This window comes from Rattus norvegicus, chromosome 8 (assembly GCF_021556685.1).
Source record: "Rattus norvegicus strain SHRSP/BbbUtx chromosome 8, alternate assembly SHRSP_T2T, whole genome shotgun sequence".
In the NCBI taxonomy this organism is placed as follows: domain Eukaryota; kingdom Metazoa; phylum Chordata; class Mammalia; order Rodentia; family Muridae; genus Rattus; species Rattus norvegicus.
In genome coordinates this window covers 107,590,001-107,605,025 of record NC_141541.1, presented here as the reverse complement: position 1 = coordinate 107,605,025, position 15,025 = coordinate 107,590,001, and the positions used below count along the sequence as shown (strand labels likewise).

General features: G+C 42.8%; 2 protein-coding genes across 17 annotated transcripts in view; one reads left to right on the top strand and one right to left on the bottom strand.

Annotated features, from left to right (window-relative positions):
- The window catches only part of Cep70 (centrosomal protein 70), a 52,891-nt gene extending 51,025 nt beyond the window's left edge, over nucleotides 1-1,866 (bottom strand). For 3 of the 11 annotated variants that reach the window (XM_087563127.1, XM_087563133.1, XM_087563130.1), the window contains exon 1: nucleotides 1,679-1,835. The gene's annotated coding sequence lies outside the window, so the exon portion shown is untranslated. Of the gene's footprint in view, nucleotides 1-1,678 lie in introns of all 11 variants that reach the window. The other 8 variants (XM_087563135.1, XM_087563151.1, XM_087563131.1 and 5 more) reach the window with 6 other exon arrangements.
- Nucleotides 1,856-15,025, top strand: part of Faiml (Fas apoptotic inhibitory molecule like) — an 18,119-nt gene continuing 4,949 nt past the window's right edge. Inside the window, 6 exon segments of one of the 6 annotated variants that reach the window (NM_001430397.1) lie at nucleotides 1,856-2,057; nucleotides 3,997-4,073; nucleotides 4,829-5,004; nucleotides 5,361-5,406; nucleotides 6,341-6,460; nucleotides 7,904-8,132. In NM_001430397.1, the coding sequence (NP_001417326.1) occupies nucleotides 6,350-6,460; nucleotides 7,904-8,132 (340 nt within the window). In that variant the 5' untranslated portion in view covers nucleotides 1,856-2,057; nucleotides 3,997-4,073; nucleotides 4,829-5,004; nucleotides 5,361-5,406; nucleotides 6,341-6,349. 6 annotated transcript variants of the gene reach the window in all.

The following is a 15,025-nucleotide window of genomic DNA, read 5'->3' as shown; positions in this document are numbered from 1 at the left end:
AAGTTGGAACAACCTGACATTATCATCAAGCTACAGAAGTAAGCTGTAAGATGGGGCCCACTTGGGCTCCTATCACAAAAATGTCTTTTGACTACATAATTTCCAAACCACAGAAATGTGTTGCTTTCTGTTCTGGCTGAGAAGTCCAAAATCAAGGTGTCAGAAGATGAAGAATCTAGAGAGGGATTGCTTTGCTCACCTAAGATAGCACCTTTTTCCTGCACCCTTATGAAACCAAGGAAAACCTGAACAAATTCTTCACACTTAACCTGTGTCACCTGCTCTTAATTCCAGACTAAACCCTCTAGACTTAACCTACTTCATGTACTCCTAGTGGCTCGCTTTTAGCTGGTTTTTAAAACCACCAATTTCAGAGCTGACATTGGGGGGTCATTGTTAAAGTTTGGTCTTGAACACTTAAACCAATTACTTCCTAATTCTTGATCACTTTTCTTCATGCTCCCAGTCCATAAATATTCCTAACTCCCCGTCTTCTTTGTGAGGGCAATCTTCACTGTCAGCTTGACTGGATTGAGAAATGTCTAGTGCTTTAGTGAAGCAATCCTCAGTGTGATGATGTTTCCAGAGCAGATCGAGAGGACTCTGACCTAATAAACGGAATACTCCCTTGATGATTCACAGTATATCAGGGTTTTATCAGGACGGGGTGAGAGGTCATAAATGGAGCCGAGTCAGGGGAAGTGGGTTACTGGGAGCATGTTCTTCCTCTGGCTTCTTCCTGTACCCTCTTTCCTCTGCCTTCAGTCCATCATGCCTGCTCTGCTTTCTGGGATCACGGTGTGAAGTGGCCCATCCACCGTGCTGACCCTGCCGTGGGCAGACTGGCACCTCTGGAATTCTGAGCCCAAATCAAAAGTCCCTCCTGTAAGTCGTTTGAATCATTTTGGTCATTAACACAGTGCAGGAGACTAGCATATTCTGGTATATTTTGAACCGATTTTTGTGTGTCTGGGTTTTGTTTTTGTTTTGTTTTTGTTTGTTTGCTTGTTTGTTTTTAACTAATCAACATAGCCACCTTACAGGAGCAGTGAGTGGTCCCCAGAGAGTAGGCCCAACAACAGAACAGACATAGGTGAAGCGACTGAGGGCTTCTAGGGGCCCAGCAGATTCGAGGACCATGGTGATTTGAATACTGGGGTTCTTTGAAATGTTGTATGTTGAAACCTGATTTCTAACACAAGTGTTAAGAGGTGGAGACTTTAGGAGGTAACTAGGTCATGGGGACTCTGCCTACATGAGTGGGATCATTGTCTTTATCGGAGAGATGTGACAGAATCCATTTGCATCCATCCAACCCGGTGGATGTTTTGGAATAAGCTCCTCTGCCTGCCTCAAAATATGCCCATCACCCAAATGAGTTTTGTCAAGGGAATGAGTCTAGAGGTAGCCGTGTATGGAGAGGGGAGAGCAAATTTTATGTCTGCCTCCCGTATGTATCAGGGTCCACCTTAGGGAGTTTGGGTCTTAAAAGAAGTGAAAGAAAAGCTCTGGAGAATTGCAAGTCTGAGGTCTGTCTGGGTTACAGAGTGAGCTTAAGGCCAATTTGGGAAATTTATGAAGCTTCGAACACCGGCTCAGTCTCAGTATCACAAGGGAGAGAAAAGGAAAGGGATGCCGGACAGTGGTTTTAGAGAACCAATGTCAGGAGCAGATTTACCTTCCACAGGTTTCAGAGCAGCAGGGTCGTGGGGTTTTGTTTCCCCAAGTTCACTCCAGCAACGGAGCCAGGCACCCAGAGAGGACTGACGGCTCATAGCAACGTTTGTTGTTGGGCGTTGCTCACAGGGCAGGACTTGATGATGTCTGGGTACAGGCTGAGGAAGGTTTGTTCGGAGAACAAAGGCATCAGGTTAGACAGCTACACAGGTAAGGCCGGGAAAGCAGGGCAGCAGATCGTAGACCGTACTGTTCTGCGCGCATGCTCCCAGAGCTCCCAGTCCCCAAGCTTGGTGCAGGAGCAAAACTTTGCAGTCTAAAGAATCAGACCCAGCATGCTACTTTGCAAGATGGTCGGTCCTTAGGCCATAATTGCACAGGTGAGACCAGAGCCCAGGTTGGGGAGCAGGGGACAGCCTGAAGCCACCCATCTCTATAGTGGCCACGTCCAGACCTCAGTAGTATCTAACCAGGCAACTTGCCTCCCTGTGGTTTCATGTTATGCTACCCAAGAGACTCTGGCAGTGGACATTAATGCTTTGACTCTCCCTACCACACCCCTGTCAACGTGCCCCACCCATTAGTTTCTGTTGGTCCGCTTCCTTTTCCCAAACAGTCCCTGCTTTCGTGCCTTGTTTGTTGTTGTTGTGATGGTGGTGGTGAAGGCTCTGTTTTACTTTGGGTGTTGTTGTTGTTGTTGTTGTTGTTGGTGGTGGTGGTGGTGGTGGTGGTGGTGGTGGGTTGTCTTTTTTTTTTTTTTTTTTTTTTAGATTCAACATGAAAGACAGCTTATAACATCGCTGTTTCTGGGTGTGCTTTCTTGGCCTCCACATGTTGGTTTTCAGTTCTGTCTATTGTCCAACAAACAGCATGTTTCATTCTTCTTTGTGGGTAAATAATACTCCATTGTGTTTATATAGCCTTCATTTTCTTTACCTATTTATGTGTTAATGGGCACGTGGGCATATTCCATATCTTGACTATTGCACAAACAAAACATGGGTGTTCTAGGAGTTAGATTCCTTCAGTTATACAATTATCCATATTCATATGGTGGATATTTTTTAGGGTATTTCTAGGGTATTTTTAGGCACCCCTATACTGATGTTCATGGTGGCCGCATCGCCTTACACTACCAACAACAGTTACTTTCCTTTCTCCCTGTTCTCCCCATACCCCCTCCTTTCCTCCTCCTCTCCCTCCTTTCACCACTCGTTCCCTCTCTCTCTCTCTCTCTCTCTACCTCTCTCCCTCTCTCTCAGCTAGTCTTACTCTGTAACCTGATTGGCTAGAGAGAGATGTAAAGGTGTCTCCACTGTGTCTGGCCCTGTTAAACTGTTTTAGATCTGGTCTTTTGATGGCTGCCCACTCCTTTCCCCAGCTATTGATTGTGTTATCCGATCCTTGGGAATTTCTTATTGAAAACCTGAGATAGCCTGGACAGTAGTCCTCAGTTGGGTGAAGTCTAATAAGCATGTCTCTCCAGTCTCTTTCCTCTGCTGTACCACAAAACCCCGCTTGTCAACTCCTTTTAAAATTCTCATTTGGATTTCTCTGTTTTATTTTATGTCTGTGCATCTTTTGCCTGCACATATCTCTGTGCTCTTCTGTGCGTGCCTGGTGCCCACAGAAGTCAGAAGAGGCCATTGGATGACTGTGAGCCACCAAGTGGGCGCTGGGAACCAAATCTGGGTCGTTTACATGAACAGCAAATGCTCTTAACTGCCTTCCGATGGGCCGCATTTCGGGGACACATGGTGTTTGTCTTCCGTCTTGAGTTCATCAAGGACTCACTACACATTCAAGACTGGATGTTCATCCAGGTGTGGTAGCTCGGGACTGTGATCCCAGCATGTGGTAGCTCGGGACTGTGATCCCAGCATGTGCAGACTGAGCTGGGGGAAGGCCACATGAGACCTTCCAGGGCAGCCCGGGCTGTAGAGTAAGATGTTATCTCAAAAATAGCCATGCCTACCGCTCAGTCCCAATGTGTCCCTACAGTTTCTGCTTTTGCCTTGCTCCTTGTTTCTAGTCTTGTTCCATCGAAAGCTGATATGATAAAAAGAAGTTCTATTTTGTGTTTTTTAAGATTCGTTGGATTTTAAAGAAATCCTATGGCTCCTGAGAAGAAAACATATTCCACAAATGTTAAATGAAATCATCCATGGATGGCTATAAAATCTATCTTATCCGCAATACAGTTTAACTCTGAAGGCTTTGTGCTTTTGAGTCTGAATGATCTCCATACTGATGGGAGTTGTGTGTAAAGTCACCCCGTGTTGCTCTATTTGTGTCTGTCTGTCACCTTTATAACACTAGGGGTGGAGGGATGCCTGATGTGTTCAGAACACTTGCTGCAGAACTACGAGGACCAGAGTTCAGATCCTAAAACCCAGGTAACAAACCAGGCATCGAGCACATGTCTATAACCAGCTCTGAGGGCAGCAGAGACAAGGAGGGTGACTGGGTTTGCTAGTTCCCAACTCCAGACTCCAACAGATGCAGAGGCCCACAGTCAAACATTGGCTGGACCTTAGGGACCCTTATGGAAGAGTTGGGGGAAGGATTGAGGGCCTCAAAGGAGATAGGAACTCCATAGGAAGACCAACAAAGTCAACTACCCTGGACCCTTGGAAGTTCTCAGAGACTGAACTACCAACCAAAGAATATGCAGGGGCTGGACCTAGGCCTCCCTGCACATATGTAGCAGATGTGCAGCTTGGTCTTCATGTGGGTCCTGAACAACTAGAGCAGGGGTGTCCCTAAAGTTGTTTTGTTTGTAGAATCCATTCCCCTAATTTAGCTGTTTTATCTGGCCTGAGTGGGAGAAATGCCCAGCCCTGTAGAGACTTGATGCTGGGGGCGTGGGGGGGATTCTGGGGCAGACTCCACTCTCTCAGAGGAAAAGGGGAGGGGTGATGGGTCGAGGAACTGTGGGAGGAGGGACAGTGATCAGGATGTAAAATGAATAAGAAAGAAAAAAGAAAAAAGAAAGAACGAAAAGAAAACACAAGATCCAAGTTCAAGGAGAGATCCTGCCTCAAAAGAACAGATAGTGACAAAAGGCACTTGACAGCACGCACACCCCCACACACATATGCACATGAACTCACACATTTACTTACACACACAAATGAATAAAATTTTAAAGGCTATGAAGTGAGACAAAAAGTAAGCTAGAGAAATAATAAGGTGAACACATAGAAGGCTGAGGAAACAGAAGGAAAAACGAGCTCAGGAATGGCGGCTGACATCTGTAACCCCAGCACGGAGAGCACTGAGGCCAGCCTGCACAGTAGGGAGAGCCTTGCCTAAACAACTCAGGAGGTGAGTGAGCCCTATCTCAAACCAACACCCCAAAATGGGTGGGAGATAAGCCTCAGTAGCAGAGTGCTTGTGGCATGCTCAAGTCCCTGATGGGTTGGTTGTTTTAATTATTATATTGTTTTAAAGGGGGAAGGGGGAGTCTTAAAATATATTTGAAATAAATGCATTTAAAACGAGGGGTGTTAGAAAGTTACAGAAAAAAAAAAAAAAGGACAGTTGACATCAGAGACTTCTTTCTGTTCCTTTTTTCTGGACATCTGCCAGGTGAAAAGAGGTAGGTTTACAGCTGAAGTCTTTTTTTTTTTTGTCCTTGGTGGCAGCACAAGTCAACATTAATTCTTTCCTTCCTATACCAGAAGCCACTGTGGTCCCAGCGAACTTCGTGACCTACCTGTGGGTCAGGTAGGTTCACACAGGCTCCTTAGTTGTTTGTTTCAGAGTGGCACATGTCTAAAGCTCAGGGGCATCTCCTAACATGTATCTGAATGCAGAGGAAACAGAACACTAAGATCTGCATTGGACAGGGGACACTGAGACAGCCTAGCACTCTCAGGGTTTGTCAATGCCATCCAATGGGTGCCAAGGAACAGGGGCTGTGCTTGGAGCCCTCATCCCTCTCACACATGGTAAGGAGGCAGCACGAGGAGCCCAGCAACAGGCTTAGGGATGTCACTCTGCCCAGTAATTTTAGGTCTTCCTTGTCACTGAGGGCAGGGCCACCAGCCACTACATCAGCCATCGCAAAGCATACCGCTGCTTTCCAGTCAATCCACTGGCTAGGACAAGTCTTTGTGTTGTGCAGTGGTTTGGTTTGGTTTGGTTTGGTTTGATTTGGACAAGGTCTGGCAATGTAGCAGAAGATAACGCTGAACTTCTGATACTCTCCTGCCTCTACCTCCCAAACACTGGAATTACAGGGATGTGCCACCATACTGGCCTAGGGCAGCATCTGTTGGAAATCAGTTCAAATAGACAATGACTTGAGGTGTTAAAGCAGACATTTGTCAGGAAGGGACATGTCTGCGAACAAATAAAGAACACTAGTGTGAACATGTAGGTTGAGGGTGTGCAGTATGAAGCACATTTGGAGCCCAGAGGACAATTCTGCAGATCCATTTCTCTCCTCACACACTTACACAGGTTCCAGGGATCAAACTTAGGCTTGCAACTCAGGCCTGCAGAGTAAGTTGAAGCCAGCCTGGAATACATAACACCCTGTCTTTAAAAAAAAAAAAAAACTGATATTTTCATCTTGGAAGGATTAATTAGCTATATTCTATTACTGTTTTGGCCCATTTTAATGGCTTTGTTTCTATTCCCTTTGCCCACTGTGTAGCCTGGGAAAATGAAAGATGTCGTAGCCATTTGGGATGTTATTTTAAGTGATGGAGTTCACAAGATTGAATTTGAACATGGGACCACATCAGGAAAACGAGTTGTATATGTGGATGGGAAGGTAGGAAGACATAACGTGACTTTGTAAGGTGTGTTACAGAGAAGCACTTGCTCACCCTCATACGCTCCTCTCCCCACCTCTGTCTCTGTCTCTCTCTGTCTCTCTCTGTCTCTCTCTGTCTCTCTCTGTCTCTCTCTGTCTCTCTCTCTCATAGCCACTCTCTATGTAGCTATTCTGTAACTTGTAGCACAGATGGGCCTAGCCCTAAGCTTTTATCATTTACTTTTTATGCGTAAAGGTGTTTGGCCTGTGGGCATGCAGGTGCACATGTGCCTGGTACCCTCTGAAGACAGAATAAGGCATCTGATCCCCTGAGTCTGCGGTGATAGCCAGTTGGGAGCGGCCATATGGTTGCTGGGAATTGAACCTGGGTCCTCTGGAAGAGCAGCAAGTGCTCATAAGCATGAGCCGTCTCTCCAGCCCTCACTCTTGTTTTGTTTTTTATCAGTATAGTTCCTTCATATGACAAGTCAGGATTTTTTTCTCTGTCAATGGTTATGCTATTTCACCTATTTATTTTCCTGTACAAAGCAATCTAATGACAGTTACAGAATATAAGAAGACAGAACCTGGCATTTAAACTGAAAACGACTTTTTTTGTTTCAGACAAGATCTCACTGTGTAGCCCTGAATGGTCTAGAGTTACATAGACAGGCTGGCCTTAAGCTCACAGAAATCTACTGCCATCTTTCTCCCAAGTGCTGGATTAAAGCCATGTGCCAGAGTTGGGGATTTAGCTCAGGGGGTTGGGGATTTAGCTCAGTGGTAGAGCACTTGTCTAGCGAGCACAAGGCCCTGGGTTCGGTCCCCAGCTCCGAAAAAAAGAACCAAAAAAAAAAAAAAAAAAAAAAAAAAAAGCCATGTGCCACCAGGCTCAGCACATGATTTTTTTTAACCTTTAGATTATGAATTTATAAAGTACAAATAACATTGGTTTTTGATCGCTGCCTTATTCATTGTTCCGTTGCTGTGAAGAGACACCATGACCAAGGCAACTCTCATAAAAGAGAGCATTTAACTAGGGCTGGATTACAGTTTCTGAAGTTTAGTCCATTATCGGCATGATGGGAGACATGCCCTCAGGCATGGTGGGAATAGTGCTGGAGATGTAGTGGAGGGTCAGATCCTGACCCACAGGCAGAGGAAGACTGGGCCTGGTGTGGGCTTTTGAAACCTTAACGCTCACCTCCAGTGACACACTTTCTCCAACAAGGCCACACCCACTCCAAAAGGCCACACCTCCTAGTCCTTATAATCTTTTCAAACAGTTCCATTTCCTGGTGAGTAAACATTCAAACACATGAGCCTAGGAGAGCCATTCTTATTCAAATCGTCACAATCACCTTGATGGTTTTATCACCTCTCCAATGTTAAGTCTTAAAATGTTAAGTCTTAAAATTCCCTTCCTTTGTATGTTTTAATCTGTTCTATGTCATCATCAAGGAAGAGGTAAGAAAAGAGTGGATGTTCCAGTTGCTGGGCAAAGAAACCTTCTGTGTTGGACCTGCAAAAACCAAAGCCACCATCCATATACTTTCTGGCAAAGGTTATGTTTTTAAATATACTCTGGAAATTGAGGGGAAAAGCTTCAAGAAATTCGTGGAGAACAGATCTAAAACCACCAACACCTGGGTATTGCACTTGGATGGCAAGGACTTTAGAATTGTTTTGGGTAAGTCGGGGTTGTTTCTGTGGAATGGTTTAGACTTTTTTCAATTGAAAATGCATATGCTATATTCTGCAATATATTTGGATTGCGTCCACCCCTCCCCCATCATCTCCCAGACCCTCCCCACAGCCCCACCCATCCAACTCCATGCTTTCTCTATCTCTTTAGAAAACAGATAAATTAAAAAGGCAAACAAAACAGAATTTTAAAATTGGAACAATCACAAGAAAACACACACACACACACACACACACACAGAGATACACACAAACACAATCAATAAAAACACAAAATTGGAAACTATAACGTGCAAGCAAGTAAGATTTTTTTAAAGGCCTAGAAAAAGTCATATGAGACCAAAGAAAAATAAGAATAAATCTACAAAAACGTCACCAAGTGTGTTTTCTGTTGGTCATCTGCTGGCTATGAGGTCCACCCTTAGGTGTGGTTTCTATTCCCTGCGAGACTCATTTGGAGAAAACTGATATTTTTCTTTGCAAGCAGCTGTCAGTAGGAGATCACTTCTTGGTTAGGGATGGGAGACTGTGCTCCACTTGCCCCTCTGTAACCCCATCTGGCTTGATGAGAGTTTTAGAGTGACTATTTGATTATTCCCTCCAAAGAGGTAAGTGGAGATTTGAATAAGACAGAGAACTCAAGCGCCATCTGTTTCCCGGGCATCCCTGGGAGCCATCGTCACTCAACCCTCAAGACTTTGGTTTAGTTTTGTTTGTCAGGACAACAATAAACATGAAAAGTCTTTATTTTACTCACTGTTTAACAAGGAAAGATAGTAAGGACCAGTTCAAAGGGGAATTTCAAAGCAAAGCATAGAACTGAAGATGTGGGCCAGTGGGACAGCACCTGCCAGGCAAGTGCAAAGTGCAAAGCCCTGAATATGTCCCCAGGACCAATATGAAAGGGAAAGCAATACCAAAAACAAACCCCCCAGCACATACACATAAGCACACACATATATATATATATATATACATATATATATATATATATATGCACATGCAAGTATATTTGTACATATATACTTGGGTGCCCAAAAATGCAGTGGATTTACAAATAGATAGAAAACTATTAGTATAGGGCCTCTGGGAACAGGAATATAGGGGCACTCTAGCTGCAGGTCCCCTGTAGTCCAGACACCACCCGAATCTGAAGGGACCCAGTCAACAGCTCCCTACACCCAAATCCTGTGGGAGGGAGAGCTAAACCTTCAGAGGGGCAGACACACCTGGGAAGCCAGAAGAGACTACACTCTGCCCACATTTCTGACTCCAGAGGAAAACACCTAACGCCATTTGGGACCCCTGTGCACAGGAGCCCAGGAAAAGGAGGGGCAGGCCCTTCTGATTGCCACCCTCACAGAGAACTCAAACACAGTGCCCTAGGAGCAACTTCAGACCTAGGACCATAGGTAAGACCAACTTTTCTGCTCCAAGCGACCTGCATGGTGGACTCAGGACACATGCCCACAGAAACAGCTGAAGACCAGTAGACAGGAAAGACTACACGCCTGAAAGCAGAACACTCTGTTCCCATAACTGGCTGAAAGAGAACATGAAAACAGGTCTACCACACTCTTGATACACAGGCCTATAGGATGGTCTAGCCACTGTCAGAAATAGCAGAACAAAGTAACACTAGAGATAATCTGATGGCAAGAGGCAAGCACAGGAACCCAAGCAACAGAAACCAAGACTACATGGCATCATCAGCCCAATTCTCCAAAGCAAACATTGAATATCCAAATACACCAGAAAAGAAAGATCTAGATTTAAAATTACATTTGATCATGATGATGGAAGACTTCAAGAAAGACACAAAGAACTCCCTTAGAGAAACACAGGAAAACATAAATAAACAAGGAGAAGCCTATAGAGAGGAATACAAAAATCCCTGAAAGTATTCCAGGAAAACACAATCAAACAGGTGAAGTAATTAAAAATGGAAATAGAAGCAATAAAGAAAGCACAAAAGGAGACAACCCTGGATATAGAAAACCAAAGGAAGAGACAAGGAGCCATAGACACAAGCATTACCAACAGAATACAAGACATAGAAGAGAGAATCTCAGGAGCAGAAGATTCTATAGAAATCATTGACGCAACTGTCAAAGATAATGTAAAATGGAAAAAGCTACTGGTCCAAAACATACAGGAAATCAAGGACTCAATGAGAAGATCAAACCTAAGGATAATAGGTATAGAAGAGAGTGAAGACTCCCAGCTCAAAGGACCAGTAAATATCTTCAACAAAATCATAGAAGAAAACTTCCCTAACCTAAAGAAAGAGATGCCCATAAACATACAAGAAGCCTACAGACCTCCAAATAGATTGGACCAGAAAAGAAACTACTCCTGTCACATAATAGTCAAAACACCAAATGCACAAAACAAAGAAAAAATATTAAAAGCAGTAAGGGAAAAAGGTCAAGTAACATATAAAGGCAGACCTATCAGAATCACACCAGACTTCTCGCCAGAGACTATGAAAGCCAGAAGATCCTGGACAGATGTCATACAGACCCTAAGAGAACACAAGTGCCATCCCAGGTCACTGTATCCTGCAAAACTCTCAATTAACATAGCTTGAGAAACCAAGATATTCCATGACAAAACCAAATTTACACAATATCTTTCTACAAATCCAGCCCTACAAAGGATAATAAATGGTAAAGCCCAACATAAGGAGGCAAGCTACACCCTAGAAAAAGCAAGAAACAAATTGTCTTGGCAATAAAACAAAGAGAAGAAAAGCACACAAACATAATCTCATATCCAAATACGAATATAACAGGAAGCAACAATCACTATTCCTTAATATCTCTCAACATCAATGGACTCAATTCCCCAATAAAAAGACATAGATTAACAAACTGGATATGCAATGAGGACCCTGAATTCTGCTGCCTACAGGAAACACACCTCAGAGACAAAGACAGACCCTACCTCAGAATGAAAGGCTGGAAAACAACTTTCCAAGCAAATGGTCTGAAGAAGCAAGCTGGAGTAGCCATTCTAATATCGAATAAAATTGATTTTCAACCAAAAGTCATCAAAAAAGATAAGGAAGGACACTTCATATTCATCAAAGGAAAAATCCACCAAGATGAACTCTCAATCCTAAATATCTATGCTCCAATTACAAGGGCACCTACATACATAAAAGAAACCCTACTAAAGCTCAAAGCACACATTGAACCTCACACAATAATACTAGGAGATTTCAACACCCCACTCTCATCAATGGACAGGTCATGGAAACAGAAATTAAACAGAGACGTAGACAGACTAAGAGAAGTCATGAACCAAATGGACTTAACAGATATTTATAGAACATTCTATCCTAAAACAAAAGGATACACCTTTTTCTCACCACCTCATGGTACTTTCTCCAAAATTGACCACATAATTGGTCATAAAACAGGCCTCAACAGATACAGAAAGATAGAAATAATCTCATGTGTCCTATCAGAACACCATGGGCTAAAGCTGGTCTTCAACAACAATAAGGGATGGACACCCACATATACATGGAAATTGAACAATGCTCTACTCAATGATAACCTGGTCAGGAAGAAATAAAGAAATTAAAGACTTCTTAGAATTTAATGAAAATGCAGATACAACATACCCAAACTTATGGGACACAATGAAATCTGTGCTAAGAGGAAAACTCATAGCTCTGAGTGCCTGCAGAAAGAAACAGGAGAGAGTATATATCAGCAGCTTGACAGCATACCTAAAAGCTCTAGAACAAAAAGAAGCAAATACACCCAGGAGGAGTAGAAGGCAGGAAATAATCAAACTCAGAGCTGAAATCAACCAAGTAGAAACAAAAAGGACTATACAAAGAATCAACAGAACCAAAAGTTGGTTCTTTGAGAAAATCAACAAGATAGATAAACCCTTAGCCAGACTAACGAGAGGACCCAGAGAGTGTGTCCAAATTAACAAAATCAGAAATAAAAAGGGAGACATAACTACAGAATCAGAGGAAATTCAAAAAATCATCAGATCCTACTACAAAAGCCTATATTCAACAAAACTTGAAAATCTGCAGGAAATGGACAATTTCCTAGACAGATACCAGGTACCGAAGTTAAATCAGGAACAGATAAACCAGTTAAACAACCCCATAACTCCTAACGAAATAGAAACAGTCATTAAAGGTCTCCCAACCAAAAAGAGCCCAGGTCCAGATGGGTTCAGTGCAGAATTCTATCAAACCTTCATAGAAGACCTCATAACAATACTATCCAAACTATTCCACAAAATTGAAACAGATGGATCACTACCGAATTCCTTCTATGAAGCCCCAATTACTCTTATACCTAAACCACACAAAGACCCAACAAAGAAAGAGAACTTCAGACCAATTTCCCTTAGAAATATCGACGCAAAAATACTCAATAAAATTCTGGCAAACCTATTCTCAGTTCAGTGGTTTGCTGCTGGCATTCGCCTCTGTATTTGCTGTATTCTGGCTGTGTCTCTCAGGAGCGATCTACATCCGGCTCCTGTCGGTCTGCACTTCTTTGCTTCATCCATCTTGTCTAATTGGGTGGCTGTATCTGTATGGGCCACATGTGGGGCAGGCTCTGAAGAACTGAGAATAGGTCCCCTGTTGAAGGAATCAGAGAAAGAACTGGAAGAGCTTGAAGGGGCTCGAGACCCCGAAAGTACAACAATGCCAAGCAACCAGAGCTTCCAGGGACTAAGCCACTACCTAAAGACTATACATGGACTGACCCTGGACTCTGACCCCATAGGTAGCAATGAATATCCTAGTAAGAGCACCAGTGGAAGGGGAAGCCCTGGGTCCTGCTAAGACTGAACCCCCAGTGAACTAGTCTATGGGGGGAGGGCGGCAATGGGGGGAGGGTTGGGAGGGGAACACCCATAAGGAAGGGGAGGGGGGAGGGGGATGTTTGCCCGGAAACCGGGAAAGGGAATAACACTCGAAATGTATATAAGAAATACTCAAGTTAATAAAAAATAAAAAAAATAAAAAAATAAATAAAAAATAAAAAAAAAATTCTGGCAAACCGAATTCAAGAGCACATCAAAACAATCATCCACCATGATCAAGTAGGCTTCATCCCAGGCATGCAGGGATGGTTTAATATATAGAAAACCATCAACGTAATCCACTATATAAATAAACTGAAAGATAAAAACCACATGACCATTTCATTAGATGCTGAGAAAGCATTTGACAAAATTCAACACCTCTTCATGATAAAAGTCCTGGAAAGAATTGGAATTCAAGGCTCATACCTAAACATAGTAAAAGCCATATACAGCAAACCAGTAGCTAATATTAAACTAAATGGAGAGAAACTTGAAGCAATCCCACTAAAATCAGGGACTAGACAAGGCTGCCCACTCTCTCCCTACTTATTCAATATAGTTTTTGAAGTTCTACTCAGAGCAATCAGACAACAAAAGGAGATCAAAGGGATACAGATTGGAAAAGAAGAAGTCAAAATATCACTATTTGCAGATGATATGATAGTATATATAAGTGATCCCAAAAGTTCCACCAGAGAACTACTAAACCTGATAAACACCTTCAGCAAAGTGGCTGGGTATAAAATTAACTCAAATAAATCAGTAGCCTTCCTCTACACAAAAGAGAAACAAGCTGAGAAAGAAATTAGGGAAACACCCTTCATAATAGTCCCAAATAAAATAAAATACCTTGGTGTGACTTTAACCAAGCAAGTGAAAGATCTGTATGATAAGAACTTCAAGCCTCTGAAGAAAGAAATTGAAGATCTCAGAAAATGGAAAGATCTCCCATGCTCATGGATTGGCAGGATTAATATAGTGAAAATGGCCATTTTACCAAAAGCGATCTACAGATTCAATGCAATCCCCATCAAAATACCAATCCAATTTTCAGAGAGTTAGAACAATTTGCAAATTCATCTGGAATAACAAAAACCCCAGGATAGCTAAAACTATCCTCAACAATAAAAGGACTTTCGGGGGAATCACTATCCCTGAACTCAAGCAGTATTACAGAGCAATAGTGATAAAAACTGCATGGTATTGGTACAGAGACAGATGGATAGACCAGTGGAATAGAATTGAAGACCCAGAAATGACCCCACACACCTATGGTCACTTGATTTTTGACAAAGGAGCCAAAACCATCCAATGGAAAAAAAATAGCATTTTCAGCAAATGGTGCTGGTTCAACTGGAGGTCAGCATGTAGAAGAATGCAGATCGATCCATGCTATCACCCTGTACAAAACTTAAGTCCAAGTGGATCAAGGACCTCCACATCAAACCAGATACACTCAAACTAATAGAAGAAAAAGTGGGGAAGCATCTCGAACACATGGGCACTGGAGAAAATTTCCTGAACAAAACACCAACGACTTATGCTCTAAGATCAAGAATCGACAAATGGGATCTCATAAAACTGCAAAGCTTCTGTAAGGCAAAGGACACTGTGGTTAGGACAAAACGACAACCAACAGATTTGGGAAAAGATCTTTACCAATCCTACATCTGACAGAGGGTTAATATTCAAAATATACAAAGAACTCAAGAAGTTAGACTGCAGGGAGACAAATAACCCTATTAAAAAATGGGGTTCAGAGCTAAACAAAGAATTCACAGCTGAGGAATGCCGAATGGCTGAGAAACCCTAAAGAAATGTTCAACATCTTTAGTCATAAGGGAAATGCAAATCAAAACAACCCTGAGATTTCACCTCACACCAGTGAGAATGGCTAAGATCAAAAACTCAGGTGACAGCAGATGCTGGGGAGGATGTGGAGAAAGAGGAACACTCCTTCATTGTTGGTGGGATTGCAGACTGGTACAACCATTCTGGAAATCAGTCTGGAGATTCCTCAGAAAATTG